Raw genomic sequence first — 15,049 nt, forward strand, 5'->3', positions numbered from 1 at the left:
TACCCAGCAGGAAGGTGAAAAACTGTAAACTAGAAAAATCTTCCCACTGACCAAGCTGAACAACAGAGAGACAAGCGGGAAATAATAGCATGAAATGAAGAGACGCAGAGTCCAAAGAGTTCAGTGAGCGAGGAACAATTGTGATGCAACTGGACTATGCAGTGAACTCCTTTTATAGGAAAAGACCGGAAGTGACCCATTTTGAAAGATGGGTTTGGCCATTTTGGATTGGGAACAAAGGAGGAAACGTAATCACAGATGAATATATGTTTGATGTTCCTAACTAAATAAATGTATAGTAAATGTCTCAACTTCAAATTACAACTTTTCCCAGCATGCAGTTTATTCGAGCAGCCGGCATGCATTGTCACCCCACAGTTCTCTGCGCGGTCAGAAAGGCTGACATACGCAAGTGATACTTCAGTCAAAAAGCATGGATCATAACAATATGAAGGACACACATTTTCAATAGCAGCAGATTTTTCCTATGAAACAAATGTTGTTAGAAAGAAAGTTCTGGCTCTTTGTTCGTCTCCGAAATGTTATGACATCTGGCATGGGCTTTTGGACCCGGCTATTATGCTGATCATTGTCCATGGCAAAACATCTTGATATCATGACTGGTTCGACCATGAAAGATTTCTATAAATAATTGAGCAACAGGTTATTGATAATGGGATCACCACATCCAATAGCGATAACGTTCTAATGACAGACTGGAACATCAGTAAATTCAGCAGTCAACATAACACCCCGATCATGAATCCCAATTTCTGAGGGCACATAATGCAGCCACCAGAAGACATGGAGGTATCATTTCCTTGGTTTGCAGCAAACCCAGAACTCAGCTGAAAGATGCTAGGCAGCAACAAGAGGTTATCCACTAGTCGATCTCCTCCATGTAAAATCCTTCCATCAACAATGAGTGTGTGTGTATATCCTGATACATCACGATTACTGTTTTGCTGGTATTACCCTTACCAAAGATGATATGACATTTGGCTTCTTTTGCATAATTACTTTACCTTTGTCTACTTAGCCCCTCCCCCTTTTTCAGATACCTTAATTTTTACCCTCATTCACTGTGATCACGCCATTCAATCCCTCACACTATCTTCTTGGCTTCATCTATGCCCTCAGTGGCAGCTAAGCAGATTTCCTCTCTGACCTGAACAGACTGTTGGTCAAACTCGGACATGCCAAAGTCATCATTGGAGGTGAATATTACTCAGGATCTGCCTATGGACCAATCAGCACCTCCCGAATCTGAGGTAGGTAGAAAAATACAGCAAGATCTACTCGCTGATCACACCCTTCTAGATTCCTGTCACTTTCTGCTTCTGAGGGATACACAATATACATTTTATCATGTGCACAGGGGACAGAGACAATGATTGATTATTTTATTATATCTGACTTAATCTTTTCGAGATTGCAGGGCTGTGGGATATGAATAATTGCTATTCAGATCACGCAGCACTCCAATTCATAAACAATGTAGTTCTTCTTTCTCTTCTGTACCAGTGTTGGAGAGTACCTGGCTTAAAACTAAAGAAACATAGAGAGAACAAAAAACTCCAACAGATTTCAAAAGTCTTCATGCACCCCTGACAGCACTATGTATCCTCCACACAAACACTTTGGGCCTCATGGAAGGCACGCAAAAGAGGGCAGATGATGAAACAATATGCAGACATTAATTGGCCCAGACTCAAAAACTCTTGGAAGATCAAGTTACGAAGCTTACTAATGGATATATGGATATAGAACTTCGACTACACCTGAGACGTTAAAGTCTCTTTTTAAAAGTAAATGTAATCTTTATTCTCTAGGCACTATCCAGACTTAAATTAAAATTATATTAACATAATGGAAACGTGGACAGACTGCTGGCATTGCAAATGAAACAGGAGGACTCTGCCTGATCGGTCCTGACTATCATCTGCAAAACCGGATCCATACTGTGTAACCAAATACAGATTTCTACACAATTTGCATTTTTTTACAAACTACTATACACCTCGAAATCGATTAGCAGCAGCAAAATTGGAGAAGACTAATTATTCTGTGGTCTGCGACTACTGCGACTAAATGAGGAAGTAGCTTTTGAATTGGAGGAATTAACAGAAGAGGAAATTGCATACGCCTTTCAAAATATGACAGTGGATAAGGCCGCCGTGGGAGAAGGCCTTCCCATTGAGTTCTTCAAAATCAGCATGAAGGAACTAGCCCAACACTATGCAAAGTCTTCAAAGAAATAGAGAGTAAAGGAGGTGTCCTGCAAGAATTTAACAAAGCTACTGTTTCCCTTCTTTTGAAACCTGGAAAGACCCTTTATTAATGTAGCAGCTATATTCTTATCTCCTTGAGGAAGACTGATGTAAAACTATTTGAAAACAATACTGGCACAAAGGCTGCAGAAATTCATCCCTTTACTTTTACATCTAAACTAGGTATCGTTCACACTAGGGAAAACTTCCAGCCATTTTATGAGGACCATCTTTCACCTAATGTGGCTTGTAAGGCACAATCAAGACAATAAAGTAGCCCACTACCTGGAATTCAAGAAGGTTTTTGATTGCATGGAATGGTCTTGTTTGTTATGCAAAACACAAAAATATATATACCTCATATGATAATCAGTGTTGCTATCAATCAAAGATAACAATGACCAAGACAATTAATCAAATGATTATCCAAAAGAGTCATCATTCATTTGCATCAACATGATAGTTTAACATATTATGGCATCAAATTATTAAGATCATACATACAATACGATTACAGAGTTTAAACAGAATGTGAGTATTGACACAATAACAGGTATTAAACAGTCCATAGTGATGGCAACTCTCACCACTGTTTGCAAAAACAACACAAGTCTAAAAATGTTTATGAAAAATGGTTTATGTATCTAAGGTGTTGTTCCATTTCCAAAGTTTGGAGTGCGTTAAATGTCCATAGACATTTTTTTAAGTCTGTACTGTAGTTTGGACACAGGGTTTTAGAGCATGAGGCAATAGCTCAGTTGTTTTTGGAAACCAAACAACATAATAAATTTCTTTTTTAGTAGGCATCCACAGAAAATTCTTCAAGCGTAGTACCCCTGACTGGAGCTGTCAACGTGTTTCAACCCTGGTGCTTTGGGCTTCTTTGGGGATCTCCTCAGGACAGGAAACTTGAGGGCCTGTTTAATAAAGATAAAGAACAGGGTATTCATCTCTCAAAACTACCCAAGTGAAAATTGAGAAACAAATGACATAGGTATCTCAATGCTGGCTCCTAAAATGGTATGGTACTAGATGCCCGGCTCCTAAAATGGTATGGTATTAGATGCATGGCTCCAAAAATGGTATGGTAATAGATGTCTGGCTCCTAAAGTAGTATGGCACTAGATGTCTGAAATGTAAAGTGGAAGAATAATAAGTGATTGGAGTGATGGCACATCAGTGAAAGCTAGGAAGAAGGAAAAACAGTGAATGAGGAGACTGCTGCTATGGTGCGATGACTGGACTTGGTATGCCTGGTTTGAAGTGTTTTTAAATTGGCACGTTGATTCAATAGCCTGAGCTGGGGTGGCTTTCCAAGTTGGGAGTGCCAGATCTTTGACTGTGTGATTGGAAAAAAATGGATCAATCAATGCTTTGGAGAAGTGCCCCTTGGCAAATTTGTAACCGAGGAAGGCCTCTTATCTCTACCCGACCCTACTGTAGTTCACTTCATTATGGTCTTGAGAATCATGCAACACGTTTTGTATTTCTACCTTATTGGATGTGACCTCATTATACCCATCAGCAAGATGATGAATGTTGAAGTTCAGAAAGCTCAATTAATTTGGTAATCATCATATTGAAGAGTAAAATGAGGCTTGCATCTTTCTAGGTAGAGCATAGCAGCAATCAAGCACTGCTTTTCCAACGTGTTGGTATGTATCTGGGCTTTTAACCATGCCCACTGCAAGCCCATCACTATCATTCGTTCATGGGCTTGCCTTTCAAAAATTATTTGTTTTTGTTGGTAACTGCTTTACGTTTGTCCCTCCTTAGGGTGGTTTTGTTACCGTCTTGGCCCTCAACCCTGTTACATTGATAATAGCACTTTTGTCAATAACTTTGGCTGCAAGCGAACTTCTTTTTCCTTTTGTCCCTCTTTTCGTGCTCACGGAGGCGCTTTGACCGCCTCACTTATGTCAACTGTTTTATTTTTTATTTTCAGTTTGTGTGGCAAGAAAAGTCCAGTTAGGAATTCAGAATGCTTATTGCTCTAACGCGAGCAAACGCGAGACCCATTGCATTGCAAATGCTTGTTTGAGTAGTGTTGGCTACAAATTACCTCCTCTTGGGTCGGGATTGATCCTTTCTATTAATGTTTTTTTAGATCATTTTCACTATGTGCATGTTTTAGTGAAGTAGTTGACAAGTGAGGATGTTAATTTCTTGTACCGAATACTGAATTTATGTTGAATTATCTGCTGGCGGAATTCTTGGTTTATATAATTTGTAGCCAGGACGTTTTTCTGTACACCATGTTTTTTGTCTTACAGTTTGAGAATTGTACATGAGACCATTTTATTGTACTCAAGTGCGATTCAGTCCTTTCAATTGTTTGTTCGCAAACAGAACAGGTGCCTCACTTATGATGCCGTTGTAGTGGGGCTAAGTTCCAATGTTCTCTCAGTGTCCTTTTTTGCAAAAAATTCTGATGGCAGATGCGCCCATACCAGGTGCTTTCCTGTGCTGTGATTTGTCATGAGAGTAAATAGAGGTTTCTCTGGTTTGCATTCTAGATTGATAGAATACGCCAATTTTGGTTAATGATTTTTTTAAAGGGTTGGTGCTTAGACAGTAGGGGGGGCACGAAAATTAGCCTTTGAGATGCCGTTGTTTGTTTCCAGCTTTGTAGAGGCTTGGATTCAAGCAGAAATGTGTGCAAAAGAATGCACTGGCTCTATCAGGCACCCATGGCAGCAGTCAACAGCAATGGTTTAGATTGGCCTATTTTCAAATTCACAGAGGCAGCTGTTAAGAGTGTCGTCCTCTTTCACCATTGGTTTATACCAGTCCTGGAACTGTTGGCAGCCAAAACCCGACAATCAGAAATAATAATTGGCTTCCATTCAACTGAGACAGAACACAAACTACTTCTCTATGCTGATGGGTTTCTCTCGCTACTGCTAAAACTTGAGGTCTCAATCCCAAACGCTGTAGACCATATTTCCAAATCTGGACGATTCCCTGGCTAGAAAATAAACCGGTTAAAGAGTGAAGCATTACCTCTGAGGAAATACACTCTAGCTTCTTCCATGGCACGGCACTTGTTCTGATGATATGTGAGCGCAATAAAATATTTGAGAATTCATATCGGCCACGACCTCAACCTCATTGTTTGCACAAATACCACCATTCTGATAAACAAAAGTGTCAATGATTTCGTATGCAGAAGGGTACATACAATCAAAATGGTAGTGATGCCACGATTAAATTATATATTTAAAATGCTTCCATTGCAGTTTCCAAATTACCTGTTTCAGAACATAGATAATATGATCAAAGACTTTGTATGGAGCACACAGTGGCAACACCTAAACATTTTAAAATTGCAAGGTACTACAACTTCAGGTGGTCTCTGGCTTCTCCCATACGAACTCATATAGCACACCATCTTGCACACTTTCTCTATGCAAAGCTAGAGACCCCAGACTGATTCAGAATCAAAAGCATGCTGGCTAGTCCTAACCCTTGTCCACCACCAAGCAAGGCCCATGTATTCAACCTCTTCCTAAACTTTTGCACCTCAAAAAATGATAAGCACCTCAACAAAATGATAAATTGTAATGCATAATTGTCTCTTGTGGTTGTAATAATTTCTCAGAAAAGATAATTGAATTAAATAGTGAAATCATTTGTGTCGATGCTATCACCTAGTGCATCTGCCATAAAGTTCAAAGAAAAATACAATTTCAGTGTTTTTCTGCTCTCTATCCTATACACCCCACTCCTGCTTCAATTTTTATTTTAACACTTCTTGCTTTTAAGCTTTTCCTGTAACGATAAAAATATATATAGAATTGCAATTGCTGCTACACAGCCTCCATGCAATTTGCATGTTGCACATCACACATATATAAGAGATATGCTTCACTGCTTAAAGGAAAGAAAAAAATTAGTATGAGAACATTTTGTAGTTCATGTAGGGCCTCTTTATGAGTGCCCTGGACCAGCACCCGTTAAGCCTGCACTCCTGGCATTACCCTTATTGGGCATTCTTTTAACTCTGGGAGTGTGCTATTAGCGGGTATTGTGTGCAGAAATTCCGGTAAGAAATTGGTAATTACCGGGTGTATCTGTAATTCTGGGTCTGATTCGCACTTTAATTCACCGTAGTTTCTTTTGTAGTTTTCGTTTGTTTTGGACATCGGGAAATAAGACAGTCTCCATTACAAATGAGATCATATGTGTTTCAAGTTATTCACATTGTAGAAATGTCAGATTTAACTTTTGTCACTAAAGGAGCTTTGGAGAAAAGTAAGAATTGGAAACAAATATTAAAATAACACAGAGAAAATAATCAGACCAGGAGCGCATTTATTTTTTGCATTTATGTTTTTAGCGCAATGGGTGCACCCAAATTGGGTACTGCAGTATTTTACATTAAGGGATCATCAAAAAATGTATGGAGCTCCACTATCTATATACAGTTATGTAACCCAACATGAAAGGGGCCCACTGGAGAATATGGCGAGGGGTCTCCCAGACTTCATTATATCACAGATATTAATAGACCAAGGGCTGTTAACCGCGCCCAGGAAAGGGTCCTTGTTACTATACACAGAGTTACACAATAACCTTCTAAAACACAAAAAATATATACATTGCCAAAAACCTTTCAGTTTCCTAAATTGTAGCCGCAGTGGCACAGTACAGATCCATTCACAGCTGCTCTGTAGCAAGACTGGGCCAGTGGTTGAGCTTTTCTAAACGTGGTTTCTTCCGGTCTAAAAATAGCTCGAGAATGGACACGCGGAGCCGCCTCGCCCCCCGACAGCATCTCCTTCTCCGAGGGCTGTCTCTTGCCCTTGAAATCAGCAAGTCCGGTGTTTGTATGGCACGCGGTACACAAGAATGTATGTATTGGAGCACATGCGATAAGATCCTTTAAAAGCTTCATTTGGGTGCACCCTGCGTGGAATTCGCCCGTGCTTCATTTCACTGGAAACTTGGATTCCTCAAAGATAAGCAAAGTTAAGACATTTAAAAAATATATGAAAATGATATTGTTCAGGCTCAATGTTAATGCTAACGACGTAATCCATGCCCACAGCCGTGCTATGTAATGTATACGTTCCCTTTGGACTTCCAAGTCATAATCATTGTGATTGCTGGCTGAGCAAGTTAAAAACTGAAATAGCTTTTGACTGTCTGTGATCTTTGTTGTAACGCGGGCTTCAGCTGACGATTGGCGTAACTAACTCTTTGTCATTTTTTTTTGTTTCTAGGTCACGTTAATCCCGACCCATGACACAGAAGTGACACGTGAGTGGTACCAGCAAACCCATGAGAAGCAGCAGCAGCTGAATATTATGGTCCTGGCCAGCAGCAGCACGGTGGTGATGCAGGACGAATCATTCCCGGCATGCAAGATCGAGTTCTGAGGCTCCTGGTCGAGGCGCATTTGCACCCATCAATCTTATCCAGTCCACATGTAGTGCTCTGCATACACAATAGTGTCCAGTCATAGTACAGCGCTCCTTTGGTTCGAAACATTACTTCTTGTTGCATTATGTGCAAGGAATGCCACTTCTCCATCCAGGAATACCCTGGATATTTGGGAAGACCATGTTGGATTCTTATAGGAGCTGTGCTGAGATCAGAGGCCGCATAATGGGCAGTCATCAAGGAAGACATTTTTTTATTCTTTGGTTATTCCGACTTTCTGTATCATGCTACATAATTGTCAGTTGATCTGATGCAAGAGACGTGCTCTGAATGAGATCCTGATTGCAATGCCATTTTGATTTGTCACATGTCTCTGCATCGATCTGCATGCAGTGCTGAGCATGCATGATGGCGGTTGCATCAGCGATGCTGTAAATAGGAACCTGATGTGGTAAGAGTTTAGGAGTTGGGGTTGAGCTATTTGAATTAGTCTCACTCCCTATATACCTGGGATATTGTTCAGTGATGATATTAAGGAATCATGTGACCATGACCAATGCAAGCTGTCAACAAGTCTCATTTGAAAATCCAATATGAAGAATTTAACTGAGCTTGTCATCTGTTTGGGAAGTTCAAAAAACACTTGCCATAAGGATAAGGTGAGGCCAGTGCTCTATCTGACAGATAAAGCAGTGAGTTTCGAAAAAACAAAAGGCCTCGTCTTGGGTCACTGAATTCCGAAACCAGAGACGCTGATCATCTTGTACTCCATAGAGGAAGTATCATAAATACAGGGTTGGGTTGGTTAAGGATCATGGTGTTAGTTCGAAAGAGCACATTTCTAACCTGCTAACCTGAGCTTTGCACTTGTAGATTGCTAATATTGTACTCTAGTTAGAGGATTTGTTTAAGGTACTGGTGCACATTTAAATAGAGGAACACATTAGCTAGGTGTTCAAACATAAACACGGGACACTCCATACACATGTACAGCTTGAGTTCTCTGCACCCTAACAATTATATTTCGATTGACATATCCTAGGAACCAAAGGATTTCCCTTTGAAGAAGGGGGTGGCCAGGGCCAGTTTGTCAGCACTAAAGGTTTTGTGCTTTTGTGGTGCTTTGTGTGTTGCCTAATTTCTTTATGGTAAGGACTAAAGTGTGGAAAAGCAGTAAGGCATGCTGTAAGTCGCTGCAGTAAGAACGTGGCAGTGGAAGTAAGACAGGGGCCTGACTTTCCAACATTGTGTCTGTGCACTGATAATGTGGAATTTTAGCGGAAGGCATTGCAACAGACATGGGTCTAAAGCACAAGCTGGAGAGTGCAGGCCCTTTAACAATTTCTCCTGGTCCCCATATCATGAGAATTCATTAGGTGATTGTTATAATTATATTCCCTTGCCTGTACAATAAGAATGTCTCCGTTGCCAGGGCAGAGTTTGCTGGTGTGTTTAGTGTGTTATCAGCCCATTCTTGTTCCCTCTTTCTCTTGTATCTTTGATAACTACTTTAATGAGGCTCACATTATCTCCACAGACATTTACTTATATCTATGACATGACTTGACTGATGTTGCAAAGGACATCTTGTTTGTGATGCATGCACAAAACTCAGAACTGATGCCATGCATGCAAGACTTTATTCATTGGTCTACTTGCCAATTTAATCCAGAGGCCATCTTGTCGTGGCAGTTTTCATGAATCATAGCACATATATCCTTTATTGGACACAGGCAGACATCGGATAATATATTTTAATTCATAGTCAGTCTGGGCATTGGAAGGCAACTTTACACATCATTCCCAACTTGTCTTGGTTAAGAAGGTTGCCCTATTTCACGGCTGTTAAGGAGTGCTATGCAGATGCCAGAAATATGGGACTTTGAAGATAAATTAAAAGCTTCTGACTATCTGAAATGTTAAAGCTAAATTGCAGCCATGTTCTTGTTTTAAATAAAGAAAGCCCCTACCATTTCGACTTCACCTTTTATTACGGTATGGCAGTGGGGGCTGCGCAGCACTCTGCTGCACTTCCTGTGACGCCAACTCGTATCGCAGAGAGCACATCACAGTCATGGCTCGCAACTCCACGAAGTTTCATATCACTTGGGATATCAAAAACCTAGGTAGCCTAGTGAGGACCTGCCATAGGCACTTTCATAAATATAGTTAATAATTGACTGATAACAGCAGAGGTTCCCCTTTACTGGCATTACAGACCCACAGATAGATCAATTTCATGCATTTTGAGTCCTTCCAAGCATAAAAACCGTCCGAAAGGGTCACGTACAGCAAGAGAAAGATAAACTTGGGGCTATTTGAATGTAACTGTACCTTAAGATTATACACCTCTCATGAAGTAAAGCTTCTCCTTTATAGACACTTAAAACCTGAATTACAACTCGGTGGGTGGGTTACTCCATCACAACGATGATGGATCTCCTGTCTGCCGAATTATAAATGCCATTATACTCTATGGGATTTAGATTTAGGAGGACAGAATATCTGTCTCTGTTGTGAGGGAGTAATCCGTCCACTGAGTTCTAAATAAGGCCCTTAGTCCTGCAGGCCGAGCCCTGGCTTTGGAATATCTTGAGTTATGTCTCAGGTTGGTTTGCAGTGCCTTCCTGGGACAGAAAGCTGCTAAACGCTAGAGTAGATCTCTCCTTTATCAAGTGAGTACCGTTCTAAAAGCTGCTGTAAGAAAAAAATGCGCCTTAGAAAACCACATTGTTAGTGTACTAAACAGATGGTTTATATTTCAGTGTTTATTATGTGCTGCCTAATTTATATATTTATGTTCATGTTTTTCAGAAGATAAACTATCTTTTTGTAAAGTTAATATAATTTTTTAATTTATCATCTTTTAACACTAAGCAGAATAATTCAGTGGTTCTGTTTTCAGACAACATAATTTTATGTGTACGTTTTAGATGCTGCATTTGTATCGAACAAAACTTCTGAAAAAGCTTATAAAAATATTTTTAGCTTGACATTTGATGTTAGTTTTCATTGCAACAACACATGCCGATTACAGCCTTCTGTATCTATGACAGAAGAGAACAGGCACGCCATTACAGATACGAAATTGGTCTCTATTCTCATAAGGTTATGTTTCCATTGTGCAAAGAAGTGTCAGAATGGCCAGCAGGAAAATCTCTGTCATTGCCTTTCACAGCAGTATATGTATACATGGGAAATCACTGTTCATTTATGCCAACAGACAGCAACATCCTTAGCGGTTTGTTGAATGATATATGTGTAAGGGGAGGTACATTGCAGATTTCATACACCGGGTTAGTGTACCAGAGAAAAGTCTTCAAGAGCATTAAAGTCAACAAAGTGAAAAGTACTAGTGGCAACGGGCAGTCATTGGACACCATTGCAGTCAGCAATGGCCTCCCTAAATGTATGTATTGAGATGTGTATGTATTGTGTCAAATGTATGATTTCAAGCTTTGATGTTTTGTTCGGAATGTATTGGGTTCTAAAACCTAGAACCAATGTTCTTCGCTTCGTTTGTGTTATTGCACTGCTCCAACTCTGGTAGGTCCAAAGCATTAAATTCACAAGAGTTTCCGAGCCATTCGAGCAACCTTATTTCTTTAGTCCAGAAGAGATTGCTTGTGTCTGCATGTCTATGTTATCACAAGTCATACAGCACAAAGATGAATGAATGTGTGTGTCATGTGCACATCTCTGTTTCCTCATGATAAAGCATTCCAAAAGTGCAGCATGTTCCACTTGTTTGATGTTCCTTACAGTGTTTGGCCTTTTTTACTTCGCTGGGCCTTACAGTCAAGCTTACATACTGCAACACCATTGGCTGACGGCCAGCTTACTGATGCTTGGAGGCCTAGTGCACTCAAGTTATGGGTCTCCACAAGGAACAAAAGAGTTTGCCCTCTATATCTGTAAGTCTATTTTCTCAGAAGAGTGTCCAGGCAGTAAAGCTAATGCACTAATTTTAGAAAAATATGAATGTTTCTTTAACCTTAAACTTGAAACACAGTTAACACAAAGAATCTTTGGTGGCCGTGCTAGTTTGGCAGCATTTTGCACTATAAAGGACCATGCGAGATGGTGAATTTTTAACACAGCTACATGCAAATGTTGCGAAAGAATGTGAAAACATATGTCTCTAGATTTTTTTCTGTGCACTGAAGGGTCATATTTTCCGTTGCTCTACGTTGCCTTCTATAAGACACCTTGAAATGCGTATGCATAAAAGTGTGTGTTCTCAGAGCTGACCAAATTATTTTTTCCTCCTTAACCAACTTTGTAGGTTTTTGGACGGTTCCAAGCACAGCCTATTCCTTACCGAATTTCCATGCATCAGCCTTTGTAAACTTGGGAGATTAAGAAGCTTTTTTAACATAAAAAGGGTAGTTAAACTATGACCTTAAGTGAAAATGGTCTAAAAAATGACAGGTAATGGTTTGAATTCACTTGCTGATACATTACTTAAGGGATGCAGTTAAAAAACAAACCAGTAAATACCATCAAATTGAAACACTAGGTTATATATATATATATACATGTATATGTACATACATATATATTTATATATATATAAATATATATATTTGAACATTTAATATCAGCGTTTGCTTGTTTCTGCATGTGGACTATAATGCGTTATACTTCTGTATGTAATAGATGAAATTAATACTATTTTAAAAATATATTTAAAGTGAACACGTCTTAATTGTAATGAGATTGCAAATTGTACTCCTGATAGCTTTGTTCTATGCTGGATGTTATATAAGCAGGGCCCTGACTTTCATTTGTGTTCTGCATCATGTTACAACAAAACATTATATCTTGAAGGATTTTTCTATCTTTGGTTACTTTCCCCCTCTCTGTGTGCAATATTCTGTAACTGAATTACCGTAAAAGGGAAACAGCCCGATACATTAACAATAAAAGATACATTAATGGAAATGTGTGTGTAACTTTATTTAATTGCATGTGTTGATTCCCATCTGGCACCTTTAATGCAGGTAAAAGGTATAGTAAAAGGTGCCCATACAAACACTAAATGTGTCATTGCTTCACATTTGAAAAACAATAATAGTAATTATTGAAATGAAAGAAACACTGTTGCGTGGGCTCTCATGATCCTAAATGAGACTACTGGATTTCTAGGCAGCAGGATCGTTCACGGTGTGGGGGACTGAGTCTGACCCACTTGGAAGGACCTCTGTCACCCTAAATCCGGTTTTGCTCCGGCTAACTAGCAGTGCCTCATTTCTCCAACAGGGAAGAGATGATTGGGCAGCCGAGCGCATGACATCTTGGGAACTTCTCAGGGAAGTCGTGGTCACTCAGATCCAAACCAACTCTCTCATTTACAGTATGATCTCATATACAAATGACAAAGGCAGTGGAAGTTTTATATAATGTTTTAATAAAACGACTGCATTTTAGATAATAAGGTGTGAACCGCAATAACCAGAACCATACAACACAGTAGGATTGAAATAGTCACGAGGAGAGTGAAACATAAGAACAACGTTATCATGGTGTTTAACAATTTCTACTCTCCCTCAGCTAGTTCTATTTCGAGCACAGCATGTTAAGCTTCTAACTTGCCTTTCTGAATCCCTCGGGAGAAATCAGCCCTCATACCTGGGCAAAGGCCTGTGATCTGGTTTAGCATCTGCAACGAGGCAGTCAGCGTCTAGTTGTGGTTCCCTGGTCGGAATCTCCCTCTTGCGTGTATTGGGACAGGGAAGTGTTTTTATAACTAACATGTCAGCGTGATCACAAAATGTCCCTACGCAGGAATGCCAAAGACTAAACTCCTACCACGTCTATCGGCAATGTACCAGACTGTATCCTTGACTGAAGCACAGAGTGAACAGGAATGTTTTTATGGAGAACTCCAGTGCTGAAGTAGGCTAAACAGTGTGATATGAAATATAAAACAAGACCGTAGAACTGGCTATTTGAAAAATAACAGTACGAAGCCGAATAAAAGCATTTAGAGCAAAGTGTACAGAGGCTCTAAGCTGCGAGCAAATGAATAAAATACATCCAGGGCAAAATGCACAAAGGCCTAAAGCCTGAAGCTAATGCGCAAAGGATACGTAACACTAACCACACTACAACACAATCCAGCCTTTTGAAGTACACCTCACTGTGGTCACAAGTGAAGATGGTTACTAAAGGAATTCGACATGGATATATTAAAGTTTGGGAAACCATGCAAAGGAATCCAGAAATCTACTCGTAGTCTGGTCACATATGTAGCATGCACAACCTTCCATAGAAAACCCAACTACACTAACCCATTTCCTGTCAATTGAAGGTTTTTACGCATTGATCTTAAATTGTTTATCATAAATTCAACCTCTTCTACCACTCTTACCCCATAAGAGATGTGGTGCTCCAGGACAGGTTTTTTTTCTTTGAATTCTGGGACTTGTGGTTTTGTTTATTCCATTATAAAACACCCACAACTACAAGTCCCAAAATTCAGGGGAAAAAACCTAGACTGGAGCAGCACTTCACGCATGGGCCTGGGTAACTTGCCAGCAATGTATATGGGGTTTACCAGCCACAATCTTGCCATTAGGCCCAGTCAGTGCAGAAATAAACTTGAGGGCAGTTGTACACTGCTTAACCGCTTTAGAACAAACTGTTTCACTGGAGACATGGCAGATTTGGAATGCAATCTCATTTCATTAGATGAAAGTATGTACCATAAATAATCCACCAGGAAAGTGGAATCCAAACTATTTATCGCAAGTCAGTAAAGTATAAAGTGAAGCAATAAAGTGCTACATATCTTACTGATATATACATCATGTAGGTAACTTTACCTTATGAAGAGTTCTTCAAAATATCTGAAAAAGTACGCATGAATAAAAATTAGGGTTCAGGTCTCTTCATAAGACACTTTTTAAGGGAAATCGCCAAACCAGCACTGCCTCGAGGCAATAGAACTCCTATGCTGATGGGTATTCTCTAGGAGATATGCATTTTTTTCACTTCACTTTCAAATACGTTATTTAATGTCATTACAAATTAACTTCATTTGCACACTTCAAGAGTGACGGCTTCACACATATACTTGTAATTTTTCTTGGAGACATTCAAAACCCTTTCAAGCAGCAGGCTGAAATTACCAATACTGGCTTTGAAATGTTTCTTTCACAGAGTCAAGGAGAGCAGTCCACGTGCATGTAAACATCATTGTGTTTTGGCACCATTCATAAGCTAGCTATCCATGCTGCCGCTCACACTTTGCCACGTTTGGATGTATTGGTCTGCACCCAAAGAAATCCCTGGAAAGTAGATGACCAAGCTAGTTCGTCCTTTCCTTCTTATATCATTTGATCGCACTGACTGAGTGTATTATGGCAAATGGCCAAGGTGACATCAGCACC

The 15,049-nt window shown here is 39.8% G+C and overlaps 1 protein-coding gene across 4 annotated transcripts in view; it reads left to right on the top strand.

Annotated features, from left to right (window-relative positions):
- MAP1A (microtubule associated protein 1A) overlaps positions 1 to 11,240 on the top strand; it is a 598,226-nt gene extending 586,986 nt beyond the window's left edge. For all 4 annotated transcript variants that reach the window (XM_069222605.1, XM_069222606.1, XM_069222607.1 and 1 more), the window contains one exon: positions 7,496 to 11,240. In XM_069222605.1, the coding sequence (XP_069078706.1) occupies positions 7,496 to 7,651 (156 nt within the window). In that variant the 3' untranslated portion in view covers positions 7,652 to 11,240. The remainder of the gene's footprint in view (positions 1 to 7,495) is intronic.
- Positions 11,241 to 15,049: the final 3,809 nt, after the last annotated feature.

The sequence above is a fragment of the Pleurodeles waltl genome, chromosome 3_1 (assembly GCF_031143425.1).
Source record: "Pleurodeles waltl isolate 20211129_DDA chromosome 3_1, aPleWal1.hap1.20221129, whole genome shotgun sequence".
Lineage (NCBI taxonomy): Eukaryota > Metazoa > Chordata > Amphibia > Caudata > Salamandridae > Pleurodeles > Pleurodeles waltl.